The sequence below is a fragment of the Hesperophylax consimilis genome, chromosome 6 (genome assembly GCF_061612785.1).
Source record: "Hesperophylax consimilis isolate HC1 chromosome 6, BYU_Hcon_1.0, whole genome shotgun sequence".
NCBI lineage: Eukaryota > Metazoa > Arthropoda > Insecta > Trichoptera > Limnephilidae > Hesperophylax > Hesperophylax consimilis.
Genome location: NC_142841.1, coordinates 21547077 through 21574096, shown reverse-complemented (window position 1 = coordinate 21574096; position 27020 = coordinate 21547077). Strand labels below are relative to the sequence as shown.

Genomic DNA, 27020 nt, shown 5'->3' with positions numbered 1-27020 from the left:
ATTACATTTTTTTTTGGAAAAACTGACCGATTGTCGTGTTGAAAACGTGTCAAAATGATATTGTGTCTTTTATGAAATCAACAAGTTATGTTACGAATTTTGTGTTTGTTATTTTTCTTGTGTGTTTCCGGAGGTGATTCATATCAATTGAAGACGGTAATGAATCCAAGGGGACCAACTGTCACACATAATGCGGTTAGATGCCTTATGACTATAGCGGATCATCATTTCGTCAGACGACCAGGACTAATCGTCATCCCAGGGTCCTTTAACATGACACCTCCGGGGGCAGATATTCAAAACATATTTATGCAAGAAGTTCACCACGTGCGAAGGTGGTCTCTCATGACTGTGGAGAAAGAAGAACACTCAATGAAAATCGCATATGCCGATAAAGCAAACTATTATGTCGTCATCGTTGACAGTTTTGAAAGATTTATCCGAAAGGTTTACCAACTGACTCTTTTAAGGTCGTGGAATCCGAGAGCTTACGTCATTGTGCTATGCTCGCAATCTTTCACCACTCAAAGCTCTCTCAGAACGTTTTCAGAAAAAGTCCTGACTCACCTGTGGTCTTATTACGTACTCCATGGAGTAATACTTCTACAAGACGCTGAAGAAAAAACTAAATTTCCAGTTTTTATTTGGAATCCTTACGATCCACCGCAACGCTGCGGAAATTTTTCGGATGTTACAGACGACACGGTGCAACTTTATGGAGTGTGTGCAGATGGAAATCTCGCTTTTACAGGTCAACTGTTCAGGAAAAGGCTACCGACCGATATGAAAGGGTGTGCATTGAATGTATGGTCAACTGTGATGCCTCCTTTTGTTAACCCCATTGACGATTACAGTACCGGGATTGAGCACGTTTTGCTCGATACGATCGGAGAATTCTTCAATTTTGGGTTTATCCATAATGTCACACGTATGCTAAGGGGAGTGAAAGACCATAAAAATAAAACATGGGACGGTTTGATGGGAAAGCTCATAAACAGAGAAGCGGACATAGTTGTAGGCGGGATTTATCCAGATAATGAAGTTCACGAAGACTTTGACTCAAGCATCTCTTATCTTCAAGATTCTTATACCTGGGTTGTACCACGAGCTAAAGAAATGCCCAAGTGGAGAGCGTTAACGATAATATTTGAATCTAAAATATGGCTTGCAACGATTTTTATTTACTTTCTTTGCATGGGTATGTGGTATATTTTAGGTAATCTAAGTAAAGAGTCTCAATACCAGAAGACACTTATTCATTGCGCACTCAATATTCTATACATGAACATCGGAGGATCCGCCTATAGTAGACCGAGATTTCAAACATTGAGAATGTTGTTCATTTTCTTCAACTTGTACGCGGTCATTTTGATCACAGCTTATCAGACGAAATTGATTACAGTTTTAACGGAGCCAAGCTACGAAACGCAACTGGATAGCGTTGAGGAATTGCTAGAAAGTGGTCTCCAGTTCGGAGGATTTGGAGAACTTAGAGGGTTGTTTCAGGAGAACAATGACACCCTGGACCACATGATAGATGAACGATATATTTCTTTTGATAATATGGACCACGCTTTACATAAAGTCACTATAGATGGGGACTTCTCCATGTTGTCTAGCAGGCTGTATTTAAAATACGTTTCAGCGACAAAAAGCGAATATAACAACCGAAACGGAGAACCAGCTTATCACTCATTCACGCAGAATGTTTTTTCGATTCCTTTGGAGATAACGACTTTCAGAGGTTTTCCTTTTATTGGAAGAATAAACAAAAAAATTGGTCTATTGAAAGCTAGCGGATTGTTCAGCAAGTGGGTCGATGATTCTAGCACGACATTTAAAAGGCAGACAGCTGAAGTGCAGAGACAATCATCCGTAGCTAAAACAGCCATTGATGATTGTGAAGATGTGCGATTGTCTCTTGCCCACTTACAAGGAGGTTTTTTAATACTATGGGTTGGACTGGTTACGGGGTCGGTGGTTTTTGGCGTGGAAGTCTTTTTGAAAACATGTGTGTTTTTTACGATTAGAGACGCGATAAAAATCGTTTTCTCCCTGACAAAGAAAAAAGTACAAACTATAGCACAGAAAATTAAACAACTAAAGTGATGATGATTAGTTTTCGGGTAAAACATTTGTGTTGCAATGTAAAGAAAAAAAGGTAAAAAAATTTTACTAAATGTCATGATTTACTATATATATTGTACAATGTAGTCTTTATAACATAGTAATAAAACATAATTTCCAAATGAGATTTTTTTATTTCTTTATTTAAGATTTTTTTTTGAGGAGTACACATTGTTCTGTGATAAAAAAAAGATAGAATAATGCAGTCGTTATGATCCCAAATCGCATTAATAGCGTTAGCACTCTTTTTCCTACTGTCCATATATTACAGTGGGTGACCGGATAAATCATCAAAGTGATAATTCATCAAATCTTTAAAAAGTTATATAAAGTCATGGAAAGTGATGAAACAAAAACTTTGTAACTCGGTTAAGTAGGTTAGGTTAGGTTAGGTAATTTATTCTTTATTTTTCATCATTTTTAATGACTTTATATCATTTTTAAAGGTGTGTTGAATAGTCGGTTCCATGATAACTCAACACAGTGACAATTCAACATACTTTTAAAAAGTGATATAAAGTCATTAGAAACGATGAAAAAAATTTTTTTTAACCTAACTTAACCTAACCTAATATAACCTACTTGACCCAGTTAATAAAGTTTTTGTTTCATCACTTTCCATGACTTTATATAAATTTTAAAAGATGTGATGATTTATCCGGTCACCGAATAATCACTGTGTTGAGTTAGCATGGAACCATTACAGTGAAAACTAAATTTAACTGCAATTCTGCATAATAATTATTATTTTGAAACGATTACCAAATTTTTTTCAAGACGTTTATAGATTTCACTAGACGTTGATCGATATAAGCATGGCTTCTAATTTTGAGTTTTTAATTAAACATCAGTCTTTAGTTAAGAAGTATATATTCGAAAAAAATATTTTGTATCGCTATATGGTTGACTATCATCAAATTTGTATTTTATTTTACTTTAATTTATTTGATTTACTACTCATTTTTTATTTAACAAAATTATAACAGTATTATTTATTATTTTATTTTAAGAATTTAATTTTCAGTTTTTTGTTGTATTTTATTTTAAATTAATCGATGTAAAAGTGTATTTTTTTAATCGGCACTGTCCATGCAAAGCGGTGCTGTACATGTCTTATTTTTGTGACGCCATTAAATTTAGTAACGTGTGATAACCTTACAATGTATATATGTAGTGCATTTACACATGTGATCCAGCAAGTTTAAAAAGTCTGTTTACACTTTCATCCAATCCTTTCGTACAACAACTTACTACATGAAATCCAATAAGTTTAATCTTATTCATTAATCAATAGACAAGTGTACGTTTTAATTTATTCAATAAAATTTCTTAACATTTAATTTAGATGTTCGCCGTGTATACAATTCTGTTACAAACCACTGCAATTTTATTCGACTTTAAAAAATACTTTTTAGAACCATTAATACCGTACTAAAGTCTCAACTACTCAGAGGCAATGGCATCCCAAATTGGGATATGTTGTGATGTTGAAATTAGTGAAATGGGACGCAGATAAAGTACAGAAAGGTTTGTAAGTACCTGGCAATCTAAATTTGTTTGCCACATGCGGCAAAAGCCATTTTACACGCTGTAGCACCCATGAGATTAATGCAAATTATTCATATTTCTATTCTCGTGGATACAGTTTACATAGATAATAAGTACCGGTAGACAAAAAAAAAAAATTAATAATCAGTAACTTTATGTAAATTATTGAGTAGTGGCATTTTAGATAAAGTGTTATTCTGCTGTCATTGGCAAAAACACAGTATCGACCTTGAGACTAATAAGGAAGATACTGTGATTCTACTCTTGGCGGTAGGTAGTATGGTATATTAGGTGAGTAGCAGTTACACCACAATGTTATATAGACAAAATCTAGTAAAAGTGTAGTGGAAAGAAAAGCAAAGGATACCATATTAAGTTATACCGCATGAAATGTTTTGTTCGCAAAACTTTTTGCACTTAGTCAGGAAACAATTTCCAAACAATCAGATCAAAGCGAAGGGCTCGAATATAGTAATAATAATTTGTCCTAATGATGTAATATATAGACAACATTCTCAATGGTTTAATAAAAATCAGATCTGTTGATTTATAATTATTCCGGTACGAGTCGAAACCCAAATAAGGCTAATGACCAACTTTGAAAACCATTAATTTTAATTTTACAAATTGAAAATTAAAACCTTACCAATTTATTTTACCTCCACCGCACCACCCCATTTTCAACCCAAAACCCATGAATTAATTTGTGTATTTTAAAAAAGAGAGATTCTTGCATGGGATAAATTTACCACAGAGCTCCTAAAAAAGAAATCTGCAAATTTTTATTTACATAATTAATATGAATATTAATGTTCACAAATAAAGATTCTTAATTTAGGATTAATTAATTGTAGTATAAACCTGATTGTAATATAATCGTTGAACATCATTTTTATAATAATGATAAAAATAATTTTGATGGACGGTTATTTATATTATTTTCAATGCCTAAAATGAAAATAAAATGATTATTCTTTACAAAAAAAACTCCAAAGATCATTATTATCATTGTATAAGTAAAAAGAAGCCCATAAGTTAAATGATACTCAATAATATTTCTCTCCCCAATCTTCGAAGACGTTTTTACAACTTTGACAGATTAAAAAAAACTTTTTGACTGGTTTTTATACTAAATTCACTCCAAATCAAATATGACAGACGACCATACACCGACCGATTTCGATTTGCTTGCTTCAAAAAGGAATAAAATAATAGTAAATTCAAAAGAGGTTCTTATAATCTGTCTCGATGAAGCGAGCGTGGGAAACACCATTGTAATTTTTAAACTAACTTCTGATTGATTTACAAACGAAAGTATGTAGCCAGTGTTGCAACATAAAAGACAAAATGTGGAACATCCGAATGGCAAAATTTTGGTTGGTAGGTCCTTCATTTGCATAAACATGCATTCCTGGTTCGATGAAGCATCAAAACGATTGTCTCGTACTGTGATTTCGAATGATTTTTGACATAATCGATTTGTTCTTGACAATGTATAGAAATATTTCGATGGTCAAAAAGATTGAATAATCAATCACTAGTAAATATGGAGTGGGTGGCGTTACGTATCTAACGAGTTTATTTCACATCTATGAGTGGTATTATTTATTTATTAGTAAAGGTAAGAGACAAACAGCTAATACATAAAATATAAATATAAATATATACATGTTAAATATAGTTAAGCCAAAAAAGTCTCCTATATTAAAATTGATTGGAGATGGAGTTTTATTGCATAAAAAAAATATATATATATTTTAGGTGAAGAGGGGAGGAATAGGAATTTAGGATGAGTATAGGAGATGCTCTGGATACATTCCATACTATTGTATTAATTTTCAATCGTACGTGTTACTTCTAATCGATATTTATGAAGTGAATTGCTAAAAATGTCTATGTTTTGAAATTTAGTATTATATTGGGCACATATACGTGGAATTGGTGAATTTTTTCTAAAGTTAGTTCTATATGTAGGTAAATGAAACAAGTGGGATTGTCGTGTTGATCTTGTTGGAATATGAATATTTATTAAATTGGTTAGCTCTGGTGAGTCGAGGCCATTGTTAAGAATTTTAAATAATAAGATTTAGTCAAAAATCGAACGTCGTGTATGAAGGGAGTTGAAGTTGTGGTAATCAATAGAATCGGTGTAATTTGAGAAATGTAAGTTTTGTTTATAATTAATGTGTTTAATTTTTTTTTTTGAATTCTTTCGATTTTTTCAATGTGAGCTTGGTAAAAAGGAGTCCAGATCGGTGTGCAGTGTTCTAGGTGGGGACGGATGAACGCTGTGTAAAGGGAATATAGAGTCTTAAGATTGCGGAAAGGTTTCGTTTAACGTATTATAAATCCTAGCATTTTGTTGGCTTTGTTGATGATTGCATTAGTGTGTTGAATGAAGTTTAATTTCACATCCAGTATTACCCCAAGGTCTCTGTTAGATTCTACTTCTTTGATATGTGTCCCGTTTAATGTATAATCAAAGGAAATTTTATTTTTGTTACGTGTAAATGATAATTTATTGCACTTTGAGGTATTTACAACAAGTTTATTTGATTCACAGTAGTTGAGTACGATTGAGATCCGCTTGAAGTTTAATGCAATCTTCGATTGATTTGATAACAAAGTAGATTTTTTTATCGTCTGCATATGCTAGGTAATTGGCGTGTAAAAAACATTTGTGAATATTATAAATATACACATTATATAATAATGGCCCTGAGAACCTTGAGGTACACCGGTGGGCACGGAAAAGAAACTGGAATTAGTTCCCGTAACTGATACACATTGAAGTCTGCTCCGAAGGTATGAAGTGAGCCACCGAAGTAAGTGACCATGGATGCCTATTTGACTTAATTTTTTAATTAGATGAAATGGTTTACTTTATCGAAGGCCTTAGAGTAATCAGTATAGATTACATCTACTTGGTTTCTATTGTCCATATTGTACATCTAGAAATTTACCAAATTTGTTAGTACCGATCTTTTTTGTAGAAATCCGTGTTGTTGGTTTTGTATGTTGCGAACAATTGTCGTATAAATTTGATCGTAGACAATTTTTTCAAAGAGTTTACTAAATACCGTTAGAATTGAGATTGGGCGGTAGTTTACAATGTTGCTTTTATAACCTGTTTTATGAATAGGTATTATAGTTGCTTCTTTAAACTTTGTAGGAAATTTTCCTGCTTTTAATGACATTCTAAATATATAAATTAGGGGGTATGAAAGATTTTTTGCACATTTTGAGACAAAGTATGGCGATATACCATCACTGCCAGCACCCTTGCTAATGTCTAAATTCTTCAGGTATTTATAGATCAAAAAATTGTTTATTTGTACGTTCACAATCGGGTTATGATTATTCATATAGGTAAAACTATCGACTATACTGGGATCATTCGTGTCCTTGTCATTAACGTAGGTGGACTGAAAGTGTTTAGAGAATAGTTGACACACTTGATGAGCACCGGTGCTTGACTCATCTTTTAGGTGCATGATTTGTGGGATGCCATTTGTTTTACTTTTGCTTTTAGCATAGTTCCAAAGTTGTTAATTATTTATAAGAATATTAGATTCAACTGAACTTATGTACTGAATAAAGCAATGCATATGTAAGTTTGTTGGGTACGTTTGATTGAAAACTCTATGTAGTCTACTCGATTATTATAGGATTTCCATTTTTTATGGAGTTTTTGTTTATCTTTAATGATTTTAATTAGAGAAGCTGAATACCAGTTTAGAAATCTTCTCTTTTTGGTTGATGGTACTGTTTAAAATGTTGTAGAAAAAATCGACTACTACGTCGATATCCTAATTTTCCTGAGTAAATGACCAGTCTGTCATTGACAGATGTTGGTTGATTAAGTCGTAATTGGCTTTTGTAAACTGATAAATTTCTTTAGGTGGGGCGTGAATAATAGGAAGTGTATCGATTTTTAGCATAATTTTGAGTGATGGGTGGTGCAAGTATTCGCTGAAAAGAGGATCGCATGCACGAGATACTTGGCATTCCTCATTACAGATAACTAAATCCAGGATTCTGTTATTTGCATTTTTTATTTAATTTTTTTTGTTTTAATTCAGAATAATGGATTGTGTCAGCAAGTGAGGAACTAATTGTGTTCAAGTTTTCAGGTGTCAAGTGTGAATCATTGTTATGTATATTTCATATTACGGTGGGCATATTAAAATCTCCAATTACAAGTAAAATGTCATCGGGATATTGATCTTTTACTTTAGCAAGTAAGCAAAGGAATGAAGTGAGTGCAGTTTCATACCCTTGTCCCTGTGGGAGATAAACACAGGCTACATGGATAGTACGTTTGGAGGTATAGTTAGAAGGAGGAATAGTTACCCAGATACATTCAGCATTGCAGATCAATTCTTCGCGAGGGTAAGCGTTAAGATTGTTATGTGTTATGATCATCACTCCACCACCTCGACGAGAATCTTCTTGGCTTTTTATGCTATTAATTGTAATGTTATTTGATCTATCCCGTCTGAAAATTCTGTAAAATTCTGTTGGTGCTAGTTCCGGATCTAAAATAGAGTTAATTAGCCAAGTTTCAGAAATACCGAATATGTAACAATCGTCATTCAATAAAATATTATTGTGAAATATGTCTGATTAAGTGCTTAGTCCTCTATAGTTTTGATACACAATAGTAATCATCGTGAATTATGTAAGTTTTTCTATAAGTGTACATAATTTTGGTTAAGATAAAAAAAAAATATATATATATATATAAAATAAATGCAGAGTTTTATGAAGGACACGCATGATGTTATACTATACTGGTGAAATAGTGAAATATAAATGTGAGCAGCAAGTACGGAGAGCATGTTAGGAAAGAGGGGGGGAGTGAGAGTGGAATGGGGGAATTGTGTAAGGTTGTGGATAAATAATACGTCGATTACTCGACGAATTATAGAATTACAAAACATATGATTATAAACAATATAAGAAGATAACAATATGTATTATCTAATCATCTACTGTTATGTTTGGTAAATCGTCCCCAAATTCGCCCAAATGATGACAAAGGTATGAGTTGCGTCTGCTGACAAATGAAACACATAAACATAATCTAAAAATTACGGTCAAATTAACTGACGCTCCTGCGCGCCGTGCACTTAAAAACAAGATGCCACTTGACACGTGCGACATGACACGTAACATTTCTTGTGTAGAACCAGTGTGAACGTCGACCAAGGAATGTAGTAATGCGTGTATCGCTTACGTCGACCCAGTGTGTTTCTACCTTTAAGCAGCGGAATTAGTTTCATACGTACCAGACCAACATAAAATATCAGGTTTCATGGCGTCGGCTTATTTTGTGTACTTCGTACGAATCCCAAGGCCTTTATTCAATCTTCAGAATTACATTAAAGGGTAACAATGAAGCTGATTTTACAGGAACAGCCCGGCGAATGGAGAATAAAGGCAGTATTATCAAATTAATTGCGTTATCTTCACAAAATAATAATAGATGGATTACACAAAATAATAGGTACCTATATTCTTATAGCTATATTAGAATTGCTAACATTGCGGAACACAAATATTGCTAAAAGTAGTAATTTTTTTCAGATAATTAAAATTATATTTGAAATTTTTCATGTTTGCGAAAATGTGATTTTTTAATTTACATTATTTTTTCATCCCTCTCAGTTGAGAAACATATCTAGATATTATTTGTTGGGTTAGCTGGAAGAAATATGATGTAACCTTTAAGCTATACCCTTTGTACTCTTTTTGTGAAATAAATATTTTTTTGAATTTTGAATTTTTTATCCTCGTGTTTGATATGGGGAGTAGTGCCATTACAGCTTTAATTTAAGTACATAATAGAATAATATAGTCTAAAAATAATGTTATGCGACAACGTTAATGTTAATTATATGTGTAACGATAAATGAATACAATGAAGTCACTTTAAACTCTAAGATAGCAGCTTGTCAAAGCGTTCTCAACAAAAATACTACGTACTAACACTGTAGTCAAACCTTGGATATTTATAATAAATAAATCAAAATAACGTTTTTTTTATTGGAAAAACTTTTCTTTAACTTTTGAAGGTTATACCCACCAATCTAATATAACATTGAAGGAGAAGATAATACAGGTTTTCCAATAAGAGGTGTTATTTTGATATTCAATCGTAAAAGATCAATGGTTTCGTTGTTTGTATGGCACGTAGCGCCGTTTTGTTGAAAGTATACGTTGTTCAGATCAATACCAACCAATTCCAGCCATAAAATCACTAATCGTCTCTCGATAGCGTAATCCATTCACCGTAACTGTTGCTCCAGCCTCATTTTCAGAAAAGTAAGATCCAATGACTCCACCGGACCATAAACAGCACCAAACAGTCACACGTTGAAAATAAAAAAGTTTTTCAACAATAATTTTTGGGATTTTTGAGCCCCAGATGCGACAATTTTGCTTGTTGACGAAGCCACCGAGGTGGAAATGGGCCTCATCACTCAAGATGATTTGCATTTGATTCACTTAAGTGAATTTTAATAATTTAAATGCGTTGTTGAAGCGTGTATCGTTGCATTTTTATTAATGGCGTAGTTTTTAATGTCAAATATCAAAAAATGACAGCTTCGAAACTAACATCTACCGAAATAGCGGGCTATTCAAAATAACACCTCTTATTGGAAAACCCTGTACTAAAATAATATCAAATGATGTGTATAAAAAAATATGAATATTCTTTTATACTTTTAAAAAACTCAATAGATATACCATATAAATAAAAATCAGATATGACACTTTCTAGCTTACAAACTAATTTTTATTTTTTTAATGATAAACTAATGTTTATAAGACAAGGTTTTATGCACGGCATAAAAGATAACAAATAATTATTGCTTATAATCATCTGTTAATTTTTAGATCTGTGTGATCTTTCAAAAGATGGCAAAACTTAGTTGGATAATATTGTTAATTCTAAATTTGAAATATGAAATTGCCAAATCTGACACATAAAAATTACGTCCCAATGGTCGACTAGATAAAGACGTTAAGACAGAAATCCTGGGTTCGATTTCCAGTTGAGGTTCCTTTTATTTATTTACTATGTCCTGTTCTGCTTCACGTTTTCTTTGGATTTGTAAGTATTATCTTCTTTTTTAATAAAAAATAAAAACGTATATAGTATAAAGTTGAAAAAAAAATGGATATGGATTCAGGAAAAAGGACAAAAAAAAATAAAGAAGATTGATACAAAAATCTTTTCACATAACTGTTTTTTAGCATGCATCAAGATATTATTTGTGTCCTTGAATACAATGCACCTCCGTTTGTATGGAAGCCTCTAATTTGTATCATCTCTACAATCAGATCAGTGAAATCTTGAAATATTGTGTTCAGTTGGTCTATGGGAGGTTTTCAACTTTAATTATGTATATATCTTATACCCTTTATGTATGTTCTTCGCCTTCTTTAAAGCTGTATTTTGTATATTGAATTCAATTGATATTTGAATTATTACAAATCAAGAATAAAAATCTGGCTAAAAGAGATTAATGAAAAAACAAAACATTAAAAACGAATAAAATAGAAATCAAAATAAAACCAAATAAAACTTAAGTCCGCCTCAGCACAGGTTACCCTTGTGAAGAGTACTAAGAAATACAACTTACTGTACATATAGTTAATATCATATTTTGTATGTACAATGTTTAAATAGTTGCTATAATAAAAAAAAAATACACTAGCTATAAGGTTAAATTCATATTTTCTAACTCGCAAAGTAAAATATTTATATAAACTAAAGAAAAGGTAGGGGATTCCCACTATTGCAATTCAAAGCCAACCTTCTGAGCACGGTTGTGTTGGGACAGCAATTAACACTGCGCAAAAACTTTTACCTGCAGAACATAAATAGATGCAAATTTCTTAAGGATAATTAACTCTGACGGACCGTATTTGTGTAGGATCCTCATTAAAAATTCTTCGTAATTTGTTCCAACTTAAAATTTTTAAGAAATAAAGAGAAGGAAATTTACATGGAATAAAGAAGATAAGATCATCAATTAAGGATTTTTTTCATAAATTGTGATGTTTGATTTCAAGAGAAAATTAAAAAAAAATAAGAAAATGAAAAAATCACAAAGGACGGGTTGTTTCACAGAATTTGAACAATTCATCAAATTTCAAAGTGTTTCAAGTTGTGAAGGTTTTATTAATGTTCTATTATTATATAATTATTGACCACTTGCTTAAAAAATCTGAAATATTAACAGAACTTGGATAGAACCTTCACAGAACTTGAAACTCAACTGTGATATTTGATGAATTTTTGAAATTCTGTGAAACTACCCGTCTTAAATAGCGATCTGACAGGTCTGTCTGTACTACCGAGTACTGATTACGACCGGACTATTTTGGCATTTTTGTATTTCTGCAAAGCAAAGAAAACCCAACGATTAAACCTACGAATTTGGCTACTTTTTATTTATTTATTTAGTAAACAATCATTAGAACATTAATTAAAGCACTAGCCGTTTTGCCCGTTGCAGGCAACTAATTGTTTAGAGTACTAAGCGCTTTGATGTTTAAATGTGGATGAAGCAAGGAGTGTGTGACAACACTTAGTCTTTTACCTGTTGCAGGCAACAAAATCCTTCTTTTATTATTTTCACGGTTACGTCGCAACGAAGGCACAAAAAAGACAATAAGCTTTCGTTCCTTATCACAATAATGCTGCAACTCTTTCTTACACATTAAATAATGGCGAGACAAACGATTTTTTTGCATTTCTCTTGTCAATCTCGCTGTTCACACACATTTAAATCCTTTTTCAGGCTTACGATATCCTGCGACCCAATATTTTCATTGAAATAGTATTTAATCTCTCAGCATTTTGACTATTGTGATGAACTTGCCCTGGGATAAATTTTTTGTTTATTGATTTATTATGGTTAGAAAGAATTTTTCAGTTGATTTCACGAAGTAGGGGTTTACCAGATGTTGGATAGCTGTTTTAGAAACAAGTGTTTAGATTTATTAGGGTGGAGAAAAAAATAGGAACATGCACTGTATCGTCAGAGACCTCCGTGATGGTGGTGCTAAAATTCTCAGATTTTATTCAGTGGAGTAGCGACGAATTTTGTTTGGGGCGGATAGAAAAAAAAAACCCTAACCAGATCAGTAAGAAACAATTCAACTAGGTTGAGCAATGCTACTAAATGACTTCTAAGTAGGAAATACGCCGTTAAATATAGTTACGTAATTTTCTAAGGATTTAGACGAATTATAATAAGTTATAACCTTACGCTCGTAACAGTTATAACCTTACGCTCGTAACGGCAGCCCGTCCCACGGTACTGTCTTCGCGCTCTCGTTACACCGCAACGTAACACTTTCATGACGGTAGAAGAGTTGTTAAATACGCTAAAAAATGAAGTTCAAAAAATACAAACCGTTAAAGACTCGAAAACCAAAACTAATATCGAAAAAATTATCATTGATCTTGACAATGAAGTGAAATCTGAAATATTAAAAATGCAACAACAAATAATTCAACTACAAGACAAACTTATCGAAAAAAACGACCAACTGGTGGGAAACTTTGAAAAAATAATGAAAAGCGCAACAACACCATCCTATGCACAGGTATTATCAACAACCAAAGTCACTCCTCGGGAAGAAGAGAGATTCTCAATCATCATTTCTTCGACCAAAAATAATGCTAAAGCAGAAGAAATTGAAAAGATAATAAAAAAAGAAATAAATTTAAGTAACATAAAGATAGGAATAAATGGTTTGAGAAAAACAAAAGAAGAAAAAATAATAATATCATGCCCAAAAAAAGAATATGCAAATACCTTAACCGCCGAAATAAAAAAACTGAATACCGATTTGGTGGTAAATGAAATTCAAAAGAAAAGACCAAAAATAATATTAAAAGGATTAAAATCCAATCTTACTGAAGACGAAATAGTTTGCGGAATAATTACCCAGAACGAAGGAATTGAAGATGTTTACAAGGAAAGTGAAGACAACAAAATCACACTTATAACGGAGATAAAAAACACAAACATAAACGAAAAGCAGCGCCAATTCACTAGCTACATCATGGAAACCAGTGGCAAAATGCGAAAAAGTCTCCTTGCACTCGGTAAACTAAATATACAGTTTCAACGAGTAAAAATTGAAGATTGCGATCCACTGACTCAATGTTTTCATTGCTGTATGTTCATGCATACGGCTAAAAGATGCCTACACCGAACCAGCCCTCCAATTTGCCCACACTGCATGGGCGATCACATCCTTTCAAAATGTCCGGGAAGAGAAAAAACAGTACCAGCATGTGTAAACTGCACCAGACAAAATTCTAAATATGGAGAAAAAAACACCACGGACCACGCAGCCAACAGTATTAGGTGCAACTATAGAAACAAAATGCTGAAAATTGCGAGGGATCGCATCGATTACGACTAATGATGCATATTATTAATCACAAATCTAACGAAAACCTAAATAATATGCACAATATTTCAAAAAAATATTACGAAAAGCCCGCCCGCAAAGTGTTAACACGCAGTGATTATATTCAAGCCAACACATGTAGTATTATAATTGCAAATGTAAAGTGTATTCCCAGCGCCAACATTATTGTTAATTTTATTACTACCTCAAAATGAACGACTTTATAATAAACGCAATAGATAATTCATATAAAATAGACGAAAGGATTTTTGACACGGTAAATAATACAAACGATTTTATAGATATAAAACCTACAGCCAGCCTAATAATAATACACATGAACGTTAGATCTTTGGAAAAAAATTTCGAAGAATTTCTAATAACTATTAAACAATTAAATAGACTTGACTGTATAATATTATCAGAAACGCATTCATCGAGTGAAATTAATTATAATATACCGGGCTACTCGTACTATGCAACAAAATATAAAATTAACAGAAATAGCGGCGTCGCCATATTTGTATCAAATATTTACGCTGTCACAAGTGTAAATGAAATAATGGTGAGTAATGTCAATTTATTAAACTTGGAGATACATTTTATGAATTATTCATTTAATATCATTGCTATTTATCGGACACACTCTTCTGCTATAACCACATACATAGAAGAATTAAAAAAAATATTACAACATCATAGAAACAAAAAAACAATACTCATCGGAGATATTAACGTAAATATCGCTAATGACTACTCCTCTAACGATAAAGATAACTATTTAAATATGTTAGCAGAATTAAATTACATTTCATGTATAAATTCATACACCAGAAACATTATCGGACAACGACCATCTTGTATCGATCACATATTCACAAACACCAAAGATATACAAAATATATCATCTGCGGTAATTAAAACAACTGTAACGGATCATTTTGCATGTATATTTAAATATGACTACAAACATCAAAACCTCCCATTACCAACCACAACGGCCGTTAATAATACTGATAAATACAACTATAATATTAATATAAATTCTCTCACTAAAATATTAAGTAACGAAAAAGAATGGCAAGAAACATATCAATGTAACGATGTAGAAGAATGCTGCAAAATATTTGATAAAAAACTGAGTTTTCACATAAATGCTTGTAGAAATATTACATCTAACAAAACATCTTCAAAACTAAAGCCAATCAAACCATGGATAACTCATGGATTAATCATCTCAATTAGACACAAAGAAACACTCTACAAACAATATACAAAACAACCGGAAAATATAACATTACAAAAACATTTCAAAGCTTATAAAAAAAAACTTACATATCTAATAAAAAACACAAAGGATGACTACTACAAACAAAAACTTGAATTATCTGGAAATGACAGTAAAAGGATTTGGTCCATCATAAATGAAATTGTCGATAAAAAACATTTAAAAAATAAAACAATCAACAATGTAAACCATAATGATTCAAAAATCTGCTGTAAAGATAAACCTCTAGAAGCCGCAAATGTATTTAACAATTTTTTTGCTAATGTAGGAAAAAACCTCGCTAAAAAAATCCAACAAGGCCTTACCCCAAATGACCCAAATACTACAGTAAATAATGAGCATAAATTTGAATTATTTCAACCGACAACACCAAAAGAAATTGAACAAATTATTTCAGGTATGAAAGGAGGTTCTGCCCCTGGTTTTGATGGGGTCACAATACAAACACTGAAATGTATAAAATCACAAGTATCAAAACCATTAACTCATATAATCAATACAAGTTTTCAAAGCGGAGTTTTTCCATCCATGTACAAACAATCTGTAATTATACCAATATTTAAAACCGGCAATCCGGAAGAACCAACCAATTACCGCCCTATTTCTTTACTATCAAACATTGCAAAAATATTTGAAAAAATTGCCAAAAAAGAATAACTCAGTTCATAAAGATTAAAAATATAATTCACGAAAACCAGTTTGGATTCATGGAAAACAAAAGCACAAAAGACGCCATTGCTAAATTATCTAGTACCATACAAGACGCTTTAGACAAATCTTTAAAATGTGTTGGTATTTTTGTTGATCTCCAAAAAGCCTTCGACAGCATATCTCATGTCAAACTAATACAAAAATTAAAGATCGTGGGTTTTAATGACACAGCATTAAGTTGGCTAAAAAGTTATCTTCACCAAAGAACACAAGTAGTAAAAATTAATCACGCATCTAGTCTACCACTCACAAGTGATTTTGGGATACCACAAGGTACTGTTTTGGGTCCATTACTTTTTATCATGTACGTAAACGACATTTTTAAACAAAACCTCAGTGGAACAGTTATATCTTACGCAGATGATACAATTATCATAATTAAGGGTAATGACTGGAAAATTGTAAATGAAAATGCAAATAATGACATCCAAATCCTAAAAAACTGGTTCGATACAAATCTACTTACAATTAACGCAAAAAAACAGTTTATATACCATTCACAATAAATAAATTCAAAACTTACCCCAACATTCATATAATAATACACAACAAAAAATGTAACAAAGATGTTTGTAATAAATCATGTACCATACTAAACCAAACAACTGAAGTAAAGTACCTCGGTGTAATTGTAGACCAACATATGAAATGGAACAGACACATATGTGAACTTGTCAAGCGCATTAGAAAATGTATCTATATATTCATTAGATTAAGAAATGTTCTCAAGCTAAACAACCTGAAAAAAGTCTATTACGCACTAGTCCAATCATTACTTCAGTATGGAATCATTGGGTGGGGAGGTGCATATGAAAAAATTTTAAGCTCTGTAAAAGTGGTACAAAAACTAATTATAAAAGTAATTTTGAAAAAAAAACCAACATTCTCTTCAGCATCACTGTTCAAAATTTTTGAAGTACCAACAATTGAAGACCTCTATAAAAAAGATGCAATATTACAAATATATAAAGAAACTGTAATAAAAAAACTTAAATTTAACTCATCCTTAAGGCATAATTTTAACATCCAAATTCCTCTATTTTCAACACAACAAATGCACAATAATTACATTTACAAAGGCATAAGATATTTTAATAGTCTTCCCGAAGAAGTGAAAAAAATACCAGATTTTATTTTATTCAAAAAGAAGGTCAAATTTATCTTTAAAAAAAATTAATATCACCTATCAAATGTTATAACTTCAATTCATGTTACAACCAAAATTAACGTCACAATCCTGTTTTAAGTTTATATTTATTGTACCGTATTTATGTTAATTAGTGATATAAACATGAAATAATTGTCAAATAACTCCTACGCCAAGCTCAAGAGCTAGCACTCTTCATTGGAGTAGAAATTCAATAACTTATGTTTTTCACTATTACCTATGATCATCTAATTTTATGTAAAATGTAACAATGTTATAAGTTAAACAATAAAAAATAAAAAAAAAATAATTATGAATAGCGAGGTAAATAACATTTTAACAGGACGAGTTTGGAATTTGCCTAATTAAATTAAAATCTCGCAAGAAGATTTAAAAAAATAAAACTATCACATCATAATTATTTACTACATTCTAGAAATAGGTTGATAATTTGGGAGCCGAACGAACTGGTAGGCAGACACGCCACTGGACTGGAAGAGTCTTGTTACATTCTTTTGAACAAAGAATTGGACATTTTACTTGAGAAGTAACAATTTATTGGTTTTGAAACGATTTAAATTAATGTGACGGGTCCTAGGGCTCATAATTGATGTGTTCCTTTAGTGCATTTCTGTCTTTTGAATACAAAAAGCATTCAGAATTCAAAAGAACATAAATTAGAAATCGCATATGGCGATTTGGGGGGTTGGTTTGGGGAGGGAGAGTCTGGATTTGAAAGCGCGGAGAGACGGTCGAGACGGTCAGCGTTGAAGAACGGGAGAAGGGAGTCGTGGTTAAGGAGCGCGGGCGGATAGTCAGTTTTAGATAGTCTAGATTGGTGAGAGCTAAGGTACGGTCGAGATTGAAAAAAGCGGTTCAAGATAGTCGAGTCAGTAAAAACTAGGAAGCGCGTCAACAAGAATTAATCGTCGGGATGCGAACGCGGCTAAAGTCATTGAGTGTAGAAGGTGTGGTTTTCTAACAGCATGAGTATTTTACTGCATGTGACTGTGTTTGTTTTTTTTATAATTATTTGGATTGTTGACACTAAGATGTATCGGTAAGTCTATTATAATCTAATTATTAACACTTATTTCCCTAATGTAAACCAGATAATTCAATTGTATTTTGAAGTAGGAGTATTTAACTTGAGTACTATAGGTAATTATGTTGAAGTCTTGAACGGAAGAACTTGGGACAATGGTCCGGACCTGTTAGCAAGGGAGGCCATAAATCACCTATTGCATTGAAGCTAGCCACCGAGAGAATACATCTATCTGGCTTCTTTCCTTTGGTTTTGACCAAAAAACGTTTAAAAACATTACAGTGGTGCCGTGACCAGGAGGTGAGGTATTAAAATGTTTTACATTCTGTTTGGTTCAAGACAATGAAAAAAATATATAAAAAGCCAGGGCTAATAGTTCAGTGTTTTAAATACAAAACTGCGGAAGGTAGTGAATTTCTACAATAATAGTTGAGCTATACGTGAATTTATCACTAGGGTAAAAATTAATTTATTTAAATTCCAAATAAAAATATACGAACGAAATTTTATGATGTTATCCAACCTCCGATAGGACACAGTGAGTAAAGGTATTACATTGTGGAGGGAGAAAATAGTCCCTTCAGTAGTAGACCTAATACCAGCGCATAAGTTTATTTGCTTTAGATGCTAAATATCCGAAATAAAAATATCCGTGGATTTATCAGTAGGGAATAAATTAGATTATTTAAATTTTAAATAAAATTGTAAAACAAAATTTTGTATTGTCATCCAACCTCCGATAAGACATAGTTATTAAAGGTATTACATTGTGGAGGGAGAAAATAGTTTCTTCAAGTAGTAGACACAAACCCAGTTCATTCTAGAGGCTGATGTCCAACCTCCGATAAGGACTGAATTAACAGATAAAACTTTTTTTTTATGTTTCCTTATTCATTGAAATTATTTATTAAATGCATTTAGGATTTTTTCGACCACCATGCTAGGCACATACCCGTTTTACTTTGGGGAGAGAAAAAAACAGCAAAAAAAAGGGAGACGGAAGGGAGAGTGCAATTTAAACAAAACATTTTAAAGTCAATAATAGACGTACGGTGAGAAAGACCCTAGGTCCTAGACAGTTGTAAAATCATAATAAAGAGATTATATGAATGCGCCTGCACTAGACCGGACCCTCCCGGGGACAAAAAAAAAACAATTAACCGCTTACTACGGCACTTGTTATGAAATTAAGCATTCGGAAGTGGGTCGACGGAACAGATTTATATTATCTTGAAAAGTTAGAAAAGATTCAGTGAACAATAAAAGTGCGCACTGGTAGAGTATTTATGTTTCGTTACCTAACGGGTATTCTTCCATGAGAAGAAGGCCGTGTCCTTGTGCAGTGAATATCTACAATAAATTGATTCAATTTTGATATAACCTAACTTGCTATTTGAATAAAGTGATGATTAGGACATTACGGCGTGAATCAGTGATTAAGTTTTGTAAATAAAACAATTAAATTCATTTCAAATTAAACAAAATATATGTACTACAATAATAAACGTAGGGATCAACTTAATTTAATAAAAATAATAATCTAACTCATCTTAAGCACAGTTCGAATGTAAAATCGATCGGGGCCTTCAATTCAAAACGGTTGAATAATAATAGGATTCCTGAAACGAAATAGAAACACGAGTGTTAATATTCTAATAAAAGTTGCGTATTGAATAAAGAGTTCGTGATAAAAAAAAAATATGGTTACATATAAACATATTTATACCTAGGGTTTCCCTGATGCTTTTCAGTTGTTCAACAAAACTCTTATCAAAATATTAGTAGCTACTACAATATAAGGTTCCTTGAGTTAGCTTTTCACGAAAGCGGCGCTATATAAATTATTCAATAATAATAATTATTATTATTAGGCGTCCTGTAAGGAGCAATAGGAAATTAGACAGACGGTTTTACAAGAAATAATTTAACAATTTAATTGGTAAAGAGATTATCCACTCTAATTAGACGGAACTGAATTACCGCAAAATATATAGGTACACTAATAGATTGTTCATATAGAAGGAGTCCTATTCACATGAATTAAAACATCAATACAAATTACCCAACGCTTAAAAATGCGAATAATTAGTGCGTAATAACTCTCAAGATCTTGGTTACTGTATGCTCAGTCATAAAACAATTAAGAACGGCGCTAACACAAAAAAGGTAGCGAGGGCCCCATAACGGACCTACCAGAGGTTTAACTGATAGCGTTCGGCCAAGGGAAAAAAAAGATAAGAACGTCGAGCAGAAAAAAATAGGAACATGCACTGTATCGTCAGAGACCTCCGTGATGGTGGTGCTAAAATTCTCAGATTTTATTCAGTGGAGTAGCGACGAATTTTGTTTGGGGCGGATAGAAAAAAAAAAACCCTAACCAGATCAGTAAGAAACAATTCAACTAGGTTGAGCAATGCTACTAAATGACTTCTAAGTAGGAAATACGCCGTTAAATATAGTTACGTAATTTTCTAAGGATTTAGACGAATTATAATTATGAATAGCGAGGTAAATAACATTTTAACAGGACGAGTTTGGAATAAGCCTAATTAAATTAAAATCTCGCAAGAAGATTTAAAAAAATAAAACTATCACATCATAATTATTTACTACATTCTAGAAATAGGTTGATAATTTGGGAGCCGAACAAACTGGTAGGCAGACACGCCACTGGACTGGAAGAGTCTTGTTACATTCTTTTGAACAAAGAATTGGACATTTTACTTGAGAAGTAACAATTTATTGGTTTTGAAACGATTTAAATTAATGTGACGGGTCCTAGGGCTCATAATTGATGTGTTCCTTTAGTGAATTTCTGTCTTTTGAATACAAAAAGCATTCAGAATTCAAAAGAACATAAATTAGAAATCGCATATGGCGATTTGGGGGGTTGGTTTGGGGAGGGAGAGTCTGGATTTGAAAGCGCGGGGAGACGGTCGAGACGGTCAGCGTTGAAGAACGGGAGAAGGGAGTCGTGGTTAAGGAGCGCGGGCGGATAGTCAGTTTTAGATAGTCTAGATTGGTGAGAGCTAAGGTACGGTCGAGATTGAAAAAAGCGGTTCAAGATAGTCGAGTCAGTAAAAACTAGGAAGCGCGTCAACAAGAATTAATCGTCGGGACGCGAACGCGGCTAAAGTCATTTAGTGTAGAAGGTGTGGTTTTCTAACAGCATGAGTATTTTACTGCATATTTTTATTTTTATTTTATTTATTTTTCATGTTCTCCGTAAAACGGTTATTCACCAATACATTATGGAGAAGATTACAAATTAGACAAAAAGTATAGCAAAACACATAAAAAGGTCAGTTTCACTACTTTGTGACATACGTCAAAAGATAATTGTTAAACTGCCTGTAGGTTACGTTAAAAATGTCGATGGTCAATGCAGACTCGTTGAGCAGTTCAGTCGCTCTGATGACTGGGGCGTTCTGATAGGCAGAAGTCCTCGCTTTTGGAGCATAAAAAAGGGTATGGGACCTTCCACGAGTATACTTGTCTAGGACATATAAGTTAATCTCTTTCAAAATAGGTGGATTATGTATAGTTCCAGAGATTATCTTAAAAAAATGTTTTCCTAAAAATATTTTTCGGCGGGCTTCTAATGTATTAAGATCGAGCATTCCTGCTAAGAATAAGGATGGATACAGGAAAGGGTAGTACATATATTCCCTCATATATAGGTAACGCATGAATCTCTTTTGTACTTTTTCTATTTCGAGAATATGGTTTTGCTCAGAAGGGGCCCAAATAATGGAGCTATATTCCAAGATACTGCGAACAAGTGCTTCATACGTTCTTCGGATTGCGATTCCGCTGGTAAATGATCTTGAATTACGAAGAACAAATCCAAGCATTTTGTTGGCACGGGAGACAATATCAGATATATGCGATTTGAAAGAGAGATTTGCTTCAAAAATTACGCCAAGGTCTCGAATCTTATTTTTACGTGTTAATTCATGTTTATTAATGTGGTAGGGGAACAGGAATGTATCTTTGGACCTTGTAAATGTAACGACACTGCATTTCTGAATACTGAAGGGTAAGTTGTTCAGTTCCGACCATTTGACAAGAGAATCAAGATCGTTCTGCAGAAGAATGGAATCGATGTAACTTTTGATTGCTTTGAAAAGTTTTATATCGTCAGCAAAAAGGAGATATTTTGAGTGGTTTATAGTGTTGCCAATGTCATTGATGAATAAGAGAAAGAGAAGGGGTCCTAGATTCGATCCCTGGGGAATCCCGGAGTTAGTTTTGTATTCGTGAGAGATATGGTGTCCGTAACTGACATACTGACGACGATTGCGTAAGTAGCTAGCCACAAAAGCGAGGAAATTCTGAGAGAATCCGATGTCACTTAATTTTTTTAATAAAATATCATGGTCGACTTTATCAAATGCTTTCTCGAAGTCTGTATAAATCACATCGACAGGTACAAAATTTTCAAATGAATTATTAATATAGGTAATGAGATTCATAAGATTCGTTGAAGGTGACAGTGTGGGACGAAATCCGTGCTGATTTTCGGTGAGTGCATGTTTTGTTTGGTTATATATCTGTGAATAAATTATGCTTTCTAAAAGTTTTGCGGGTGCTGACAACACAGCTACAGGTCTGTAATTATCTATTTCTGACTTTTTTCCTTTTTTATGTATAGGCGTTACTTTCGTTAGTTTCCACATTTCCGGAAAGATATTTTTGCGAAGTGATAGGTTAAAAATATGTTTTAGAGGTTGAACAAAATAACTTGCATATCTTTTGAGGATTATAGGTGGAATACAGTCTGGGCCGACGGAGTATTTAGGTTTTAGCTTATGGAAAGCTGTAATAATATCGTCATCGTTAATTTCATGAATTTGTACAGGTAAAGAGTTAAATGACGATGAAGCTATAGAGGATATGTCAAGTTTGGGGATATTGTCGCTAAATACTGATTGAATGTGACTGTGTTTGTTTTTTTTTATAATTATTTGGATTGTTGACACTAAGATGTATCGGTAAGTCTATTATAATCTAATTATTAACACTTATTTCCCTAATGTAAACCAGATAATTCAATTGTATTTTGAAGTAGGGGTATTTAACTTGAGTACTATAGGTAATTATGTTGAAGTCTTGAACGGAAGAACTTGGGACAATGGTCCGGACCTGTTAGCAAGGGAGGCCATAAATCACCTATTGCATTGAAGCGACCGGGTCTTGGCTATTACAAAAGGACGAAGAGCGGTTACCCTGAAGCCGCTTTGGATCATTCAACAATAGACATTATTTATGAGTCAGACTATTTTATGCAATTTAAAATGATTTAAAAATTCTCCAGTAATAATATTTAACGATTAGGTTATACGGAATTCATAGAATATATTTAATTAAATATAATTTATTCAAACATCACTCTTTTCATTCATTTTTGAATCGGAATAACGCAGCGGATTGAAGCTAGCCGCCGAGAGAATGCATCTGTCTGGCATTCCTATTCTATCAAGTGAGATTTTCATTTTTCATAAGTTTGGCGGGGACGAGGTGTACGAATTTTCCGTAGGCTGTCCTATCTTACCAAAGCGACAAAAGCGAAGGGAACGAAATTTGTAATCGGCTTGCCTAATAGGGACTTTTGTGTTAGCAAAGTCGATAACCCTGGATACCGAGATATAGTCTATTTCAGTGGAGTAGCGCCGGTTTTTACCCTGCTCAGGTGTGGTTGAGTTATTCCCGTAAAAAGCACCGGTTTCTGTCGAAGGTGTTGGCGGACCAGCCTTAGATAGTCACCCTGAATAGACCCCTGTTTCGAGTATTTTCAGCTGGTGAGAGGACGCTTTCACGGAGTTCAAATCGAAGGGAACGAAAATTGCTAATGGGCTTTCCTACTTGAGTTAGCTGGTAGACGAAGGAACGAAGCGGGTAATGGCTATGCTATTCTTGTCTGGCGTATGGGGAGGATTTTCTCGCTGACAGAACGAAGGGATCGTGACGAATATGAAGTTGTTTCGGCGCTTTCTGACGTCCTTCCTGTCAAATTCAATAAGTACTTACCCCACTATAGGAGGAGAAGTCATCCAGAATTAGGTTGGAAATTGACTCCGACTGAAACCGTTTGAGCTGACGGAGATCGGATGATTTCAGATTCACGACCTGATGATTCCAGTATCCCTGATCCTTAGCGCCGGAAGTCGAGGAAATCAATTTCTACCATTCTTTGATATTTGAAGCGAACGGAGGGTAACAAACGATAGAGCGAATGACCATGACTTTGAAGTGGGGTAAAATCTCCCGTCTAGGAAACATTCGTTATGTCGGATGGACGCCCTCATCCAAATTAAATATTGACATGACTATTTTGAGTGTGGACGAAAGACTTGAAGTATGTTCTGTATTGTACATATGATAAATATGTGTCATTACCTCTACTGGAACGAGAAGCTGTATAGACTGGAGCCAGGAGCTATTTGGAGTAGCGTGACTGCAGAGGCGAAGCCGAACAAACTGAAGCTGAATTCATCATTATTTTTACGAGCGTAAACCAGAGGGGTGTTCACGGGACTCCCGAACTCCTGACGTTGCTGATGCAAACCACTTCAGTATATGTTTATGTTTGAGGTTAGTAGAGTGGACTCCTAACTTTCGGCATGCTGGCGAAGCTTAACTCATCATCGATTTGGGGGAGGTTGACGCGACCTAGACCTCGCGCTACCCACGTGACCCAAATGGTTCCTGACACCAGGCTGTCATGCCACCGGACCGGAGCAGCTCCTTGTACCTAACGGTATAAGATGAATCTTCTTCAATCATCATCATCATCAACATCATCATTTACCACCAAGGACCCACATCCCACCTTCATCACCCTCCGGCAGGAGGCAAAACATGTCATTATTTCATCTGTCGCTGAGCGATATTCAATTCATTTCTGGAGGTGTTGGGAGTGGACCATCAACTTGGCTGCTCTCGAGCTGGTCACGTTGATGGATGAGATTTGGACGGAGACCAATCGAAAGCAACACATGTTTTGTCTCTAGCTATTCCCAAAAATACCTACTCATAGAAATAACTCACAAAACTAACAATCCATAGTCAAATCATTAACTTAGAATTTTGTGCATCTTGAATTGAATTGTCTATAGCGAATTTCATGTACTTGTAATTAATTGTCTCATTATATTAGCACACTATCGACTGCAGCAACCGGAAACGTTTGGGCGAGCAAACAAGGTAGGAAAAGGTAGTTAAAATCAGGGTAGTCGGTCATTGTCTTATTTTCAAACCATACAGAATGTAACACGCCTCATCTAAAAAGAACCAAAGTTACCACAACCAATTAAAAGGATCCTTCAATGAATTAATCCCTGTCGAAACAAAAAATTGACACAACGTGACATATTAATTCGTTAAGATTGAAGGGTTGATAAACCGCGAGAAGTTGCAAATCAAACGTGACGAAATATTAATTCGTTAAGAAGAACCTAGGGGAGACCTTTAAAAACATTACACTATCATCTCGCAATTCCGGCTTAAATGCATTAACTTTTTCATTTTTAGATTTTACAACGGTCATGCTTTCCCGCCCAATTGGCGTCCTTTTCCTACTGGTCCCAAGGAAACGCTGACTTTCGTGATGAGTAGGTATTTAATTCTTGTATTTGCATGATCTCACGATTTTTTTGCACAATATTCACACCACCAATCACATCTTCCGCTGATTCATTTGGTTCCTTGAGTATATGTTTATTTTTTTCACCAATTCGCTTTTTTCCTCGTTTACGCACATTTTTAAGATTTTTTTTTCTTTAAATAGAGTCACGCTATTTAGTTTATATATGCCACAGAGGATATTCGAATAACAGAAGAGCCGTCAATTTTTCCCATAAATTTGTTACAGTTTTTTGTCCACGGGTTTTGATTTTTCAGTTTTGATTTCCCTGGCTTTCTTCATAAGTAGCTTGTTGGAAAGCGTGATGTGGTATTTGAGGGATATGCGGCTAGTTAAACCTGGAAAGCGTGATGTGGTATTTGAGGGATATGCGGCTAGTTAAACCTGGAAAGCGTGATGTGGTATTTGAGGGATATGCGGCTAGTTATACCTGGAAAGCGTGATGTGGTATTTGAGGGATATGCGGCTAGTTATACCTGGAAAGCGTGATGTGGTATTTGAGGGATATGCGGCTTGTTATACCTGGAAAACGTGATGTGGTATTTGAGGGATATGCGGCTAGTTATACCGGGAAAGCGTGATGTGGTATTTGAGGGATATGCGGCTAGTTATACCTGGAAAGCGTGATGTGGTATTTGAGGGATATGCGGCTAGTTATACCTGGAAAGCGTGATGTGGTATTTGAGGGATATGCGGCTAGTTATACCTGGAAAACGTGATGTGGTATTTGAGGGATATGCGGCTAGTTATACCTGGAAAGCGTGATGTGGTATTTGAGGGATATGCGGCTAGTTATACCTGGAAAGCGTGATGTGGTATTTGAGGGATATGCGGCTAGTTATACCTGGAAAACCGATGTTTGCTGAAGTCAAGATCCGGGGGCAAGGAACAGCTGCTAACAAAACAGTTTTGTGGAAAGAAGTTTGAATGTCTTTTCTACATTTTAAATTGATTGATTGATTGAAAAAGACTTAAAAACTGATTATACACAGAAAAAAATACTATTTACTTTGCTTGTCTCACCAACCAAAGATGTTTAAAAATATTGCCAACAGAAATTTTTTTT

General features: G+C 33.8%; 2 protein-coding genes across 2 annotated transcripts in view; one reads left to right on the top strand and one right to left on the bottom strand.

Moving 5' to 3' along the window:
- The window catches only part of TkR86C (Tachykinin-like receptor at 86C), a 521539-nt gene that overhangs the window by 334681 nt on the left and 159838 nt on the right, over positions 1-27020 (bottom strand). The window lies entirely within an intron of this gene.
- Positions 208-26336, top strand: LOC149423061 (ionotropic receptor 21a-like). Its single transcript, XM_089632994.1, has 3 exons — positions 208-335; positions 855-2011; positions 26212-26336. The coding sequence occupies exons 1-3, from the start codon at positions 208-210 to the stop codon at positions 26334-26336; spliced, it is 1410 nt and encodes a 469-aa protein (XP_089489120.1).

Bases quoted from the DNA above. Each gene is read 5' to 3' on its own strand.
- LOC149423061 (XM_089632994.1), top strand. From the start codon at position 208: ATGACTATAGCGGATCATCATTTCGTCAGACGACCAGGACTAATCGTC. The intron at 336-854 runs GTGGTCTCTCAT...TGACGATTACAG, and splicing joins GAAGTTCACCACGTGCGAAG to TACCGGGATTGAGCACGTTT. The intron at 2,012-26,211 runs GTGTGTTTTTTA...TTGATTTTTCAG, and splicing joins GGAAGTCTTTTTGAAAACAT to TTTTGATTTCCCTGGCTTTC.